The sequence below is a fragment of the Oncorhynchus clarkii genome, chromosome 22 (genome assembly GCF_045791955.1).
Source record: "Oncorhynchus clarkii lewisi isolate Uvic-CL-2024 chromosome 22, UVic_Ocla_1.0, whole genome shotgun sequence".
Classification (NCBI taxonomy): domain Eukaryota; kingdom Metazoa; phylum Chordata; class Actinopteri; order Salmoniformes; family Salmonidae; genus Oncorhynchus; species Oncorhynchus clarkii.
In genome coordinates this window covers 14881702-14896397 of record NC_092168.1, presented here as the reverse complement: position 1 = coordinate 14896397, position 14696 = coordinate 14881702, and the positions used below count along the sequence as shown (strand labels likewise).

Sequence of the window (14696 nt, the reverse complement as noted above, 5' to 3'; positions counted from 1 at the left end):
GAGCAGGTCTTTATAACAGATAAATAACTGCTAAATGTTATATTGTACAAACATGTGTTATCACATTTTCTATAGCCTCTGCTTTAGAAGTTTAGTTTACGATATATTGTTACATTTGTTTTACATTTGTCAATCGGTGCAGGGCAAGCAAGCGGGATAAGTAAATGGTGGAGTCTGAAAATCTGTGGAGTTGTCAGACATGCACACAGTACTCATTGGCTGCCTCGGAAATACCAGCTCTGCCTCCCACGTGATACTGGATAAAGGCCCGCCCGCTAGCCTCCTATAGCAGACAATCACAGACCACTGAGAGAGGGACACACCTTCGTCGTTTTTAGGTAAAGTTCATGGGGATGCCATTTTACACTCAACTCATTTAATATACGAGATTTAAGCATTATTTGCTAATTGACGTGTTCAATTGCATTGCTTCAACCACATCTACTTGCGCGACTTTGCCGATAAAATGACTGGAGTTTTTGACAGTCTAAATACAGACATGCATTCGAACCAGATGACCTCGAACAGTTACCATAGCTTGCACAAATCGCAGGAATCCCCAACTCTACCAGTATCGACGGCGACGGACAGCAGCTTTTACAATAGCCAACAGCCTGGACACTGCGCAGGGTCTCCATATGGCCAACTCGGGACTTACCAGTACCACAGCAGTGGTATGAGCAGCGTTCAATACAATAACAAATCATACGATCTTGGTTTCAACTCCACTTATGGCACCTACGGCTCCTATGGTTCGAGTTCTTCGCCGACTCTGACGGATGCAGGTAAATAAAATCGCAATGTTTTCCTATTCGTATTATATTACATGTAAATTCTACTAAGATCAAAAATTGTATGCATTTTTAATAATTGTTCGTACATGTATTTCTCAGAAAAAGAAGAAAGTGAACCTGAAATCCGAATGGTTAACGGAAAACCGAAGAAGGTCAGAAAACCTCGAACTATTTATTCAAGCTTCCAACTGGCCGCTCTTCAACGGAGATTCCAAAAGACACAGTACTTGGCTTTACCGGAGAGAGCCGAGCTGGCAGCCTCAATGGGCCTTACACAAACCCAGGTTAGTGCAACTCTGCAATGCATCCAGTTTCTGTCAAATCCCCCATCCCCAATCTGTGAATATTATGGCTAGCTACATATTTTATATAAGCATGACATTTTTACTTTGGACTGCTATTTATATTTATCCAGCATTTGTTGTGTATAGTTTGTCTCTTGTTAGGATACGTTTTTGAAATAAACTTTAGGTTTAGAACAATAGTAACAGAGTTCCTTTTCAGGTGAAAATTTGGTTCCAGAACCGTCGCTCCAAGTTCAAGAAGTTGTGGAAAAGTGGAGAAATCCCCCCTGAGCAACATGTGGCCTCCATCGAGTCTCCCCAGTGTAACTCTCCACCCGCCAATGCCTGGGACTTTCCACAAAATCAAATAATGAACAATGTAAACTCCAGTTTACCTCAGAGCAGCAGCCCTCCAAATACGACTGCGCCTTCTTTCTTGGCAAACTATTCTTGGTACTCATCAACGAACTCTGCAACGCATCTTCAGTCTGTCCCGCGTGTCCATAACCACCACAACTCCGTCTTGAGCGCTGGGACAATATTTTAATACAATTGACTCTTACTCGGAGAATACTGGTGAAACATTAAAAAAAAGTTCATGATACATTTTCACAGACCTCACAAAGCGAACTTTACGCGCAACGTTGACCAACTTAATGTATAGGTGCCAGGGTAATTCAGAAGGTCACAGTCCTCACGCCGGCAAATGGCAGACTACAGATTTGTACAGTTATTTTTGTATTTATTTATTTAGTTTATTTTAATGGATAAAATGTATGAACCACTAATATCCAGAGCAATCACAGAGTAAGTTGCTTTCTTTTAGCGCGGGCGTTACTTTTGCATCAGTGCAAGTAAAAAGTTGATTGCAGGATGTAAAGAACTGTCACATCTAGCACAATTTGCAACTGTATCGTGCCTTTTGAAAATGACCTCAGTTTTGTTGTATGATGAGATCGATGTTTTACATGCACTCAGATTTCTATTGGGCCTATTCTTTACTCTTGATTTATTTTGTACGGTGTCAGAATTCGTCTTTGAGCATATTTCATAACATTCTTTTCATATTAAGTCCTGTCATTTTTTTCTTGTTGATATTAGGGCCAAATACCTTCTAAATCCTTCGTAAGCTACTGATTGTCCCATATTCATACTGAACTTGTATAACATTTTGATGGTATATTGTCTTTAATTTATTTTTATGGTTAGCAGTGTTTCTTTTATAATGATATGATAAGGCGTTATTTAAATAAAATGTGTTTTCTGTGTACATGGTGTTTTTCTCAATTTTAAGAACTTTAAGAAATGTGTATACTAAGTGAGGAGTGGATTTATTTTTGCATTGAAGCTTAGCCCGGTTCTTTGCGTCTTTATAGTCTATCAATAAGCATACTTCAATGGAGCTTTCTTATTTAGCCTACTGGGAGAAAAACCCTACTCCACCTCCATTCAATACCACGGCGCCAGAAGAGTTCTCCATCCGTCAAAGATGTGTTCCTGACCCTTGTAAATATTTCAACGTAGCTCACAACATTTGAACGTCGCAGGTATGGGCTCGACAAGCTTTTTGAAAGACGTAGCTTAAGTAATAACCATATTAAAATACCACCATTTGGTTATGCATTTGTATTATTTATTAGCTGCAAATTGTTTCGTCTTCTTAACTCATGTTTTATAGACGCGTTAATTCTAGCTGGGTATGGTTCTGGGAACTTGATAGAGGCAAGATGATTAACAGAGCCGAGACACACTGCCGGGGGCGCAGAGAGCGTTGGAGTATTCAAAGGCACGCAACACGCCGTGGCATGCAAAAGAGAAGATGAGGGCGTATGACTGAGCTCAACCCCTCAGACTCTCTGGAGTCAGAGCGCCGCTCTCCAGACGTTTTATGAACTCAGTCCAATCAAAAAACTAGACCCAAGACCGCCTGAAGCTAAACAACATGGAAACATTTCTCACGTGTTCACTCACACAACACAAGGCCCTTCTCATCGGTTCTCATTGCAGGCTAGATTTTCCCATCGTAGACTAGGCTGGTAAACACATTTTTATTTATTTATACGATCGTATTCTTAGCTAAATGTTATCTACTTTATCTCAGCCAAGTTTTGAAATACATTCCAGATAGTGGGCCTTTTATTTAACTAGGCAAGTCAGTTAAGAACAAATTCTTATTTACAATGACAGCCTACCGGGGAACAGTTGGTTAACTGCCCTGTTCAGGGGCAGTTACCTTGTCAGCTCGGAGATTCGATCCAGGAACCTTTCGGTTACTGTCCCAACGCTCTAACTACTAGGCTACCTGCCGCGCCTATTCTCTGTTTTGTAGGCCTATCCTCTGTTATGAAATGTAAGGATAAAATCTGGATAAGGATCAAATCTGGATTTTCTTAGACGTAAAATAAACATTTTATTACGTTTATTTATATTGTGTTCTCTAAAGGGATGTAAAAGACATAGCTTTGAAAGCCTATCTATCCCAAATGCACGAGCGTTTGCTAGGTTTGATCATCACGTCGTCCCGTTGCTTTTTATGGTTGAGTGATCATAAGCCACATAACGTGGAATCGTTTTGCATAAGGATGTACCTTGTCAGTGATTGCCACATTACAAGATGGAACATTCTCCCTGGGGCTGTCGTTGCTTTATCTTGATATGAGGAGTCCCTCGGGATAGCAGGCCTACCACATGTTGAGTGGGCCTGTGCAACAAGAAACAAGATAATACACATTTGATTGAAGACTACGGTGAATATATAGATACATATTGGATAAATACATGCTTAAATATGCTTAATAAGTGGTACTTTACATTTAGTAAGATATACCTCTTTCGCAAGTGATGAGCTAGTGCGTGCGTAATGTGCGTGCTCATACTCACGTTGGCTTTGACGGTCTCCCTTTATAGACATTTGGATGGAACAATAATCTCCATAAAAGGCATGCACTAATTCATCTGCTTCAGAAAGGTCCTCAGAACACATGCCCTTAGCTGACATTGCAGCATTTTCTAGTCTTTGTCTACACACGAATAATAATGTTCACTTATGGAAGCATATGTAGCCATTACGCACGGGATCAAATAAAGAAAATCTGACAGATTAAACATTTTTTTCTCTGTCTAGTTGGTGCTTGAAGTGCATATATGTCAAATAAAAGTAGGTCCGAGCAAACAATGGTTAATGACAATCACAATGATATGTATGTTTCTTATTGCGCCCTGCATCCATGTCTCATCCTCACCGATTAGAAATGATGTGGCTTTATACTTCCGGAATCCTGTAGGCAACTTGAAAATGCCATACCCCCTATCCTAATTTATACCCTGATCTGTAATCACATCCACATTTGCTCTACTTTGAGCATTCTGGCGCTTTCCGATCTGAAAGCCTGCAATTACTATATAATTCTTCGCAATTTTAGATGTCCTAATATGGGCTGTAATTTTTTGCACAAAACAATTTCAGGCTATTTCAAGCATCAACGTTGTCAAAGTTGTATGTACATAATAAATTGGAATATCAATGCATAGGTTTTAGCATACCATCTTGACTCGGCGATAATTATATCCGTGTGGAGCCTACGCAGAATTAGCCTGAATTGCATGGTAACTGCTGCTTTACATTTTTAAAAATTGCTCATAATTTTCCCAAAGATTACCAAGATCTCGAGTGCACAATGTCATCAGCGTAATGAGGAGTAAACATTTATGCTAATAATCTACAATTTTTTCCATCAGCTATTAAAAGGGGAAATAAAGCAGAAATGTTCAGTCATATTCCGAGCTGTGCTGTTATAGCACTTAACACTTCATGGGCAACAGTTTATGGGATTCAAGCGCTCAACATATGCCCATGCATCAAGATGCTACTTTCATTTATCTGCCTTTATCGAAATCAGGGAATATTTGAATCCTGTCAAAAAGAGACTCTGCGGGCTTCCTTTTTAGAGATTACGGTAAGTATATAGCCTATGGAGCGTTATTTTATATATTTTTTAGATTTTATGTTAAAACATTTTTTTTGGGGGGGGGGGGGGGGGGGGGGGGGATAGCCTATTTAGTATTCACCAAGATTCCATTAGACCTAATTGATAGTTTAATACATACATCACGATTAGGCTATAACAATCAAACGGATATATAGTTAGTAATTAATTGTAGGCCTATTCATTGATATATTACAAATCTATTTTCTATTTAATTGGAGCATAGTTGTCATACATTTAATTTCTGGAAATGACAAAATTATGCCGCATGTCAAATTGTAATGTGTTCTAGCCTATTCTAGACAAACTGAAAACATAGAAATTGCACAAATTTCAAACAACGTCATTATTTTGTCCATAATATACTATCTGTAACGAGTTATTTTATTGTCATACGCGTCTGTATACAATACTAATGTAATATATGCCATTTAGCAGACGCGTTTATCCAAAGCGATTTACAGAACTGCGTGCATACGTTTGAGTTGTCCCGGGAATCGAACCCACTGGGGTTTTCTATTAATAAAAACGTGTACAAAAATGGGAGAAAAAAACAAGGATTCTCGATTAATCTTCCGGAGACAATACTCACCATGCTATGACTGATTCTATATTTACATTAGGAAATGGGTACTGTAGCCTATGGATTTGGAAGGGACCTGGCATAGAATAAGCCTCCTCTCTTGCTGTAATTTAGCCACTGCCTTCATCACTCTTACATTGTGCTTTGCTAATTTTGAACCCTCTTCGCATAGACAATCCCGTGCTATACACCTGCAAGCAATTTGCCAGCCTTACATGTAAGGGAACAGCGGAGAGGCAGCAGCTCACCTATTTCACGATTTTCATTGCGCAGCAAATTTCTTTTAGTGTCTCTTTTGTTAACGCTGAAATATTCCCCGTGCGAAAAAATTGCTCATAATTACCCCAGAGATGGGAAACTGCATTAGAATAAATAAGGGCAAATTACTGTAATTATGTTGGGTTTGATGGGCTCGGCTCGTAATCAAGGGGAGAATACAGTGAAATAGCACTGAACCTCTTGGACGTGCAGCTGCGCCTTTCGGAGGGAGAGCGAGAGTATATTTATGTTGCAGACGCCTCACTCTAGCATTTTCAGGTTGATTATTGCCAGGCTATACTCCTCAGAAAGTAGCCTATATAGGACTACTAATACCAAGTGAATGGGGAAAACATAAAGATTCATTTTTACACAGAGAAAAGAGTTAAAGGCACATATAGGCTAGCCAATAATATAATTGGTCATTACAATTATAATGATTTGCTATGCGATAATAGGCCGAATTAGTTGATTTAACGATAACCTGGTGACAAGATTAAACCAAGACCAACACATATTTTTTCTCCTTTCCCTGAATAATAATAATAACAATAATAGCATAAATGCCAAAGTTATAGTTACATTAATGTGATCAGGTTGTTATCTTGCTCATTGTATTGAACATAAATCAAACAATAAATCAAGGCAAGCAGATGGATGATCTGTCTATGCGTGAACTTTAAGGGCAATTTGTGGCGGTGAGTTAGCCACATTATTGCTGTGGTTTTCTCAAGGGATGGCTGGTGCCTTTTCTGCTCTGGCCAAGCCGGCTAAACATTAGAACGTCTCTGCGGTGTCACATTTGTCATCTTAATTACTAAACACTCGCATTTGAATCTTCATGGGGAATGCTCTATACACGCACTTAAGGAAAATATGTTGTTTTGTCATTAACAACTTGAAGAACATAACACTCAGTTTTTTCTGAAGTATATATTTTATTTTGTATATTTGAAATATAGGATATATAGGCCTTGTATTTATGAAATAGACAACTGGAATGAGTGTATATCTGCATGGTGCATGCACGGGATGATATTGGCAGTCTATTGTCTCCAGTAGGCCTGTACTGTTTTCCCTCAATTGGTCCTTTCCTCAGCTCATCGGGTGCTTCAGAATGTTCTGTAAAATCGCAGTTAAATCATCAAACCCAAACAAGAGCCCCTTTGAACTTTTCACTTTTACTTATCTGCATTTAAACCCCACCCCCACCTCCTCTACCAACCAGTCTTTTTGCAGCACCTGCCTCTCGCCCAATTATTCACTTAACACACCCCATTGCTCTCTCCTCTATTCATCGATGAAAACAGTGTTTGTTGGAACCACAGAAGACTTAAAAGGAGCTTATAGCGGCTAAATGAAACCGAAAAGAAACAAGCACTATATTGTTGAAGGAATTACAATGTTATAGAAACTGACATCATTAATCAGGTCAGGTTTGAATTGACACGTCTTCAGCATGGCTATATCCAGCACTCACAGTAAGAGATTATGATAAACTGATAGGCCTATCCTAGGGACTAAAATGTGGAAACGCTGAACGCCTGTGCGTAATCACATGTAGGCTATACGGCCAATGCTGCACATTGTAGACTAATGAAAAGGAATAACCATATAGGCTTTATTTTATCACACTGTATCTTACCTCTGTATTAGTTTTAAATATAAGTCCTGAAGAGATAGCTGCATGTCATATCCCAGGCCTACATGGACTTGCATGGAAATGTGAAAGTTGTGGCCTACAACAAATGGCCGGTAAGGAGTCTGACACGTCATACTGGCCTTTTAAATCATAGCTTTACTGTTTTCAACATTATGTACACAACTTCCATAAAACAAAGCAATAAATTAAAGTGATCAATACAAAACTAAATATTTCTAGATTGCTAAACACATTCATCTTAATGAACACATGTAAATAAAAAAAAATTAAAAAAAAATTAAATCCTATTACACAACATATCGATTACAGCACAAACCAAAGCTGAAAAATGCCTATTATATTGTCCTTATGTACATCCAACCGCTTAACACATAACAAACAATGACAAACCATATCTTTATCATCGGGATCACGTTAATGCTCTTCTCAAGCAGCCAATCATCATTTAAACGTGTTATTAACAACACGTTGTTGTCGTTTCATAAGTCAAACACACTGCATATTAAATAAAGACACAGACATTGAAAAAAAACTAAATAATTTAACTTAAATTAACATACAAAGACAGCATGGTAGCATGCGCAAAGGGCGCGGGCAACTCGGGCTGTGAAAACTAAGGAACGGACTGAAGATTCGATTCCATGCAGATAAAAATGATGAGGCTATTTTTTAAATGCTTCATTGGATTGGCCTACATTCGTTGGTCAAAGTTACATTATAGACCAATGGGGGTTTGTCTGTTTAAAGGCTAGGTTTTAAGGTCATGGTCAAATCACCATGTTGACCTTCGTTGGAGCTGTAGAGGCCTAGCCTACATCTGATAGGCCTTGGTAATACACGGCTTCATAGGCCTATTTTTTATCATCATTGGGATAAGAAATGTAGCCAATCTTAAAATCAAATATAGTATACATAAATATACTCTCACTGACTTGTTACAGCAAAATATATTTCGTCTAACACATAGCCTATTAAAATTTCACAAAAGATAATAACAGCAGCTTGAGGACCCATTTGTCAAAACAATTTCCGGTATCTGTCGTGGACATGACAGGACTTCTTGCCCTTGGGCGCAGACAGTGCCCTTTTCAGTCTCTCGGCTCCCAGGCTATTCTCTGTGCCGTCGTTCGGTATGAAGAGGCCAATATGTCATCTGGCAACTTTGAGAGCAAACTCCGGATTACATCTGTGCATGGCTACAGCGGGCCAGTGCAAGGCCACGCTGGGTTGTTGACCCAAAATCTCCTGATATGGGCCATGGCAGTATAGAGGGCGGGACAGGTCTATCAGCTCACAGTTATGTTCACATGAGTTGCGGTTGCTGCATAGACTCTTGGTGTGCAGTTGGATACCATGAGGTATAACTTGGAATGTAAGACCCTGGTGCACCCACGGATGTTTTCACGGTGGTCGGTGAGCTCCAAACTGGTGCTACCGGAGATCCAGTCGTAGGTCCGTGACCATTAAACTGGGCTAAAGCGTTCGTGTCTATCGTGCCACCACCTTGCTTCATCAGTTTCTTGAACTTCGATCGCTTATTTTGAAACCAAATCTTTACCTGAAAAGAGAGAGACAACCAATGTGATTAAGATTGGCTAGTTGGGCCATTTCCATTAACTCTAGACCAGGCGACAGTGACGCACCATTTGGACTTGGAATGTAAAAGCCTATATTTATTCCCAGAAAGTCCAGGGCAAATTCATCTACATTTTTTCCCGTTTTATTTAAAAATAAATAAATAATTGAATGCAAGAGGAAATGCTTGCTGAACATGGTTTTGCCATTATGGGCCAAATTTAAAAGCTATGAAGAATAAAATGAAGAATAAATCGACAAAACATAATTCTGCGTAGCTATTTATTATACTTATTTTAAAAGCCAATCCTCGAAATACTTGTAAGCTTTTTCATAGAACATCTGCATGATGATAATCAATCCGAAACATTCGATAAAAAAACAAACATTTTGTTTGTCAAACACGAGGACAACAAATCAAATCAAATCAAATCAAATTGTATTTGTCACATACACATGGTTAGCAGATGTTAATGCGAGTGTAGCGAAATGCTTGTGCTTCTAGTTCCGACAATGCAGTAATAACAAGTAATCTAACTAACAATTCCAAAACTACTGTCTTGTACACAGTGTAAGGGGATAAAGAATATGTACATAAGGATATATGAATGAGTGATGGTACAGAGCAGCATAGGCAAGATACAGTAGATGGTATCGGGTACAGTATGTACAAATGAGATGAGTATGTAAACAAAGTGGCATAGTATAGTATAAAGTGGCTAGTGATACATGTATTACATAAGGATACCGTCGATGATATAGAGTACAGTATATACGTATGCGTATGAGATGAATAATGTAGGGTAAGTAACATTTATATAAGGTAGCATTGTTTAAGTTGTCTATAACCCAAACAAACAGGGAATACATAGTCAATGTAACCACTTGGTGGCCTATTGTTTAACGTGGTACATTAAAGTACACGTACATTAAACTGCGAGCATTAGGCCTAAGGAAATGAAAGTAAAAGCAAACGTTGACTTGCCTGTGTTTGCGTGAGTCCCATCGAAGCTGCGAGCTCGGCTCTCTCTGGCAGTGCCAAATATTGAGTTTGTTGAAATCGTCTGTTTAGAGTCTGTAGCTGCAAACTGGAATAGATAGTCCTTGGTTTGCGAATCTTTTTCCCTTTCCCATTGAACCGCACCTCTCCGCCTTCTACAACTGTGTTCTTCTCTGTCTCTTGTGCTGAGAAGGAGAGACAATAGCAACATTACTCAGGAGACAGCTCGCCAACGTTGCTGCACAGCAATGAGCATCACAGTGCACGTTTTACAGGCTGTAGTTTAGGTATAATTACCCTTAATTGCATACATTGTTTATAGCATTACGCAATAAATAATTACCGAGCCTAATACCCCGACATCTGGGTTGCTTTTCCAATCCAAAGCGTGTTTGCGGACCGAAAAACACAAACCAACAGATTCCAAGAACATTATAGAGCCGAAAGGGATGAAGTATAAATCTTACCTGTATCTTCTAACCGTGTCTGTGTTAGAGTCGAGTTGTTTTGGTACGACTGCACTGTACTGAGATATGGACTTGAGGAATGGCTGCCGACGGAGTTAACGTATGGATAACCTAAAGATCTAGGAAATGATGAGGCTGGACTGTACGAGCTCTCGTGTTGCGTATGACCCGCAGAATGTAAACAGTGCATGGAATAGTGTCCGTGAGACATTGAGGAAGGCGACATTTGTTGACTCGGTGGCCCAAATTCCATGAAAACGGTTTTTCCTGAGACAGGGCTATTAAGACTTTCTGGTATTGTAGTCATTGTCATCTCTTCTGGCGGATCTCTCCTCTTCCTTTTTTGTTTTCTTCTATGATCTCAGTGAAGGATGGATCCCAATTTAAGCTGTACTGATTTTTTCTCTTTCCATTCATAAGAAAATGTAGTTTGTCTCTGTGAAAAGTCTAGGCATGATGCAGTGGTCTAGACAAACTCGCTCAAAGGTTTGAATCAGGGATTCATGAATATTCATCAAAGGCGGTCGCTGATTGGTCCACTCTATCCAAGAATGATGCCTATTGGCGATCCTGGGGTTGTGTCCGAAGGACCTGATAAACTCAAGAAAAACAACAAGACCTGCAGATTCAGGTCTGAGATGTATTTTTTTAAGTGCTTAGGTAGCAGGGAAAGGTATAAGCAAAATAAACACTAACATCAAAAATGTCTGCTTTAAAATAAACAACACACAATTAAATCTAGCCTATTTGATAATAATAATAATAATCCAATTGTAAAGAAATAGCCTATTCTGTGATCAATCACACATAGGCTACGGATAGATCATGTTATGTTGATAGGCCTGCTATTCATTTAAACATTAAGAAACAGCCTGCATAGTGTTATTATCTAAGAACTGTTACATCCAAATTAATCACACTACAACAACAAAGATGAATGTTCATAGATAGCAGTATGAATACATTTAAGTGTAGCTTTGAGGCGTACCATTTAACAGAAAAACGACGTTTTATTTCGCATTAGATATTATTTCGATATCTCATAAAAAATCGTTATAGATTGGCTCATTATTGCCAGCGTCTTTTGGTGTTCACATGCACAGATGTATATCTTACAGGTCCGTTTGATTATATGCCAGTCTCAAGTGCTCTGAGCCACAGCTGAAGCGAGCTGAATTAGCATAACACTGATGTTTAATTTTCATATGCATAATTAGCCATTTATTTAACACTTGCAATAGCTCGTGGTCTCAATTATCTGAGCAAAGAAGTCCTGGTTGAATTTATGCATTTAAAGCAATGACTAGTCTAGCCTATGTTACATGCGTAAATATATTGTTGTGAAAATTAACACCTTAAACTTAATATTTGTAAAACCAGATTCCTATTGGGCTGTCTATGCAACATCTCTCCATATAGCATTTTATTGTGCAATCATTTCATGACCAAAAACAAAATGGCTCCAGGAATCCTTTAACTTAACAAACCGTTATGTTTGCCCTGAGTCAACCATTAGTGTTGAACGTTTTTGATGCGGGGTACATCATAATGACCATGAACGTGTGTTATCAACTTACAAAACAATCATCTTTGTATCTAATTAGCTAGATTGTCAACCGATGTAAAACACTACACAACTAGGAAATCCCCAAATGATTAATGTGTGGGTAATCAAACAAAACGAATGAAACATAATGTGTCATTCATTTGAGGCTGATGTGGCAGCAGTGTTAAGACATTATTTATAAGTGTCATTTTTTAACAGGTTTTGTTTTGACAATGGTGGGATTATATTTAATTTATTTTCACTTATTTTCAAATTAAAGTCACTCTTTTCCAAATTCTTGTCCAGTACATTTTCATTAGGAGTAGGCCTACATTATGCAATAGCTTTGCTGGAACACGGATTGGGTGACCTTTGGCTGATCAATTTATTGCCCAGCTCTCACAATACAATAACTAAAGTATTCACTCTCAGTTGCCATTAATGGGAATTATATAGTTGATATAATACCGTATTAAATATGGAGTCATGCAGCCCTATATATCATCTCCTCTATCCAGTATTTTGCCCAACAGCCAACAGCCGCCATTTACCGCAGCAGTTGGTAAATCCGTCGGCATCATGTTTTGTCGTGAAATTCAAAACACATCAAGTTCAATTAAACATTTTGATTTACTCTGTAACATAATAATGTAGGCTAATTTAATCGTAAATAAACCTAACATTTAACATAGCATCCTTCAACTAATTTAATCCCCAGCCAGGTTGATGGGGGGTGTGGACAGTTTTCCATTAAGACCATAGACGTTGAACAATGATTTTCCCGAGCACGTTTGATTTAACTGAACTGACGACTGACTAAAGAGTAGGCTGTTTCCCTTTGTTATTGGCTCAGTTTCCGGAGAGAAAAACCCCCGTCAAAAACCCACGCTGATCCATATAACAGGGCATGTATGAACGTTGATCAGTTGAGTTGACAGTAGCTATACAGTAAGAATAAATGGGCTCCACATTTCAATCAGCACTGAGATTAAGTTAACAGCGATTAGGCATTATTTGCACTTACTTAATCGATAATCATGTGAGGAAAAAGAACGCACATCCCCAATATCCATTGCGTACTACTCATTGAGGGTGACGAAGAAGCAGCAAGTATCCAAATCTTCATTTTATTGTACAATGTACTTTATAGAGTCCGTCTGCTGTAGACGATCTGAAACCAAAATCACCACTAGCCGGTTCCCCGGCAGCTCAAAATACCCACCTGAATAACAAATTAAAGGCAGTTAAATTCCGTCACTGTGATTATCAACCTAATTGCATAATTGAACTCGAAGCAGAACAAGCAACTTAAAAATGTGTTTTGAAAATGCGAGCGCTAACATTATGGTGAGCAATATCTAGTCTGCGATGTGCGTCTGACAGTGGATCTCTGGATTTGAAGAATTCTATAAAATATTAAGGCTTATAAGGAAAACTGCACTTCTCTCCTTTAAAATTGCCCAATTTCAAGTCATTTATATCTGGAATTACATTCGAAAAATACTTAAAGGTATCCTCTATCTACAGCGAAAATGATAATAGTACAACCAATAATTATCATCTTCCAGAACAGAGGACCGATTTTTATGGGCACTTGGTGGGTGCGACTGATAACTGTCATTATTTCCCCCGATTATAGTATCTGCAAACTGGAATTCTAAAGATGAACATGCGTGTTCTGAGCAATAGGCCTACATTTCAGACCATTAACAGATTTAAAATGTATTTAATTCCAAGGAAAAGCACGACAAAAGATAAATAATCACATGAATACAGTTTCACTGAAGAAAATGTCAAGTAACCCAATCTAAAACATAGGCCTACTGATATTTAAATATAACAACATGCATATCAAGTCGTTACCAGTAGATATATAGTCTTTCTCAAATGGCATTGTAATTAACTTTGTTTACAATAATATTTGTTTTGACAAAATCCTAAATTCTCGAACAGGGCAAATATTAATTAGCATTTCATGTAACGATTTAATTAATTATTTTCAACCTATATTTTCATTAAGAATAATAAAGAACAATAGAATACCAATTTGTGTTCCATGCAATTATTACAATTAGACTAAATGCAATTCCAAATTGAAAATCACAGCTTTTAAGGACACTGCTGACTTGGAGAAGCGTTAGTCATAGACGAGACATAACATAGTAAAGATAAATCCGGGACATTCAAATTAGTATGATATGTTATGTTTGGTATGGTTACATCAGACAGAAGGCTACTTTAGACAAAATCAAAAGTTGTTCAAGTGGGATGGGTGGCACGAACCTCTAGCAACTCAAAGGATGTGTGGTCGAATCTCATCACGGACTACTTTAGCTAATTAGCAACATTGCAACTACTTAGCATGTTAGCTTCCCCGTCCCCTAATCTTAATAACATAACCCTAACCTTAACCTTGACCCCCAGCCTAGCTAACTTTAACCATCTAGCCAACGTTAGCGTTAGTCACCTAGCTGAAGTTAGGTGACTAGGAATTCATATATCATACGTTTTGCAAATTCGTAACATATTGTACACATTGA

At 38.4% G+C, this 14696-nt stretch overlaps 2 protein-coding genes across 2 annotated transcripts; one reads left to right on the top strand and one right to left on the bottom strand.

Annotated features, from left to right (window-relative positions):
* The first annotated feature begins 336 nt into the window (after positions 1 to 336).
* LOC139380333 (homeobox protein Dlx2a-like) lies at positions 337 to 2284 on the top strand. Its single transcript, XM_071122948.1, has 3 exons — positions 337 to 785; positions 894 to 1078; positions 1299 to 2284. Exons 1-3 carry the CDS (start codon positions 467 to 469, stop codon positions 1623 to 1625), a joined length of 831 nt encoding a protein of 276 aa, XP_070979049.1. The 5' UTR covers positions 337 to 466; the 3' UTR covers positions 1626 to 2284.
* A 6549-nt stretch (positions 2285 to 8833) lies between these two features.
* On the bottom strand, positions 8834 to 11024 carry LOC139380391 (homeobox protein Dlx1a). The gene is made up of 3 exons (XM_071123028.1): positions 10611 to 11024; positions 10129 to 10328; positions 8834 to 9126 (listed from the first exon to the last, which is right to left on the bottom strand). The coding sequence occupies exons 1-3, from the start codon at positions 10921 to 10923 to the stop codon at positions 8872 to 8874; spliced, it is 768 nt and encodes a 255-aa protein (XP_070979129.1). The 5' UTR covers positions 10924 to 11024; the 3' UTR covers positions 8834 to 8871.
* Between the last annotated feature and the right edge of the window lie 3672 nt (positions 11025 to 14696).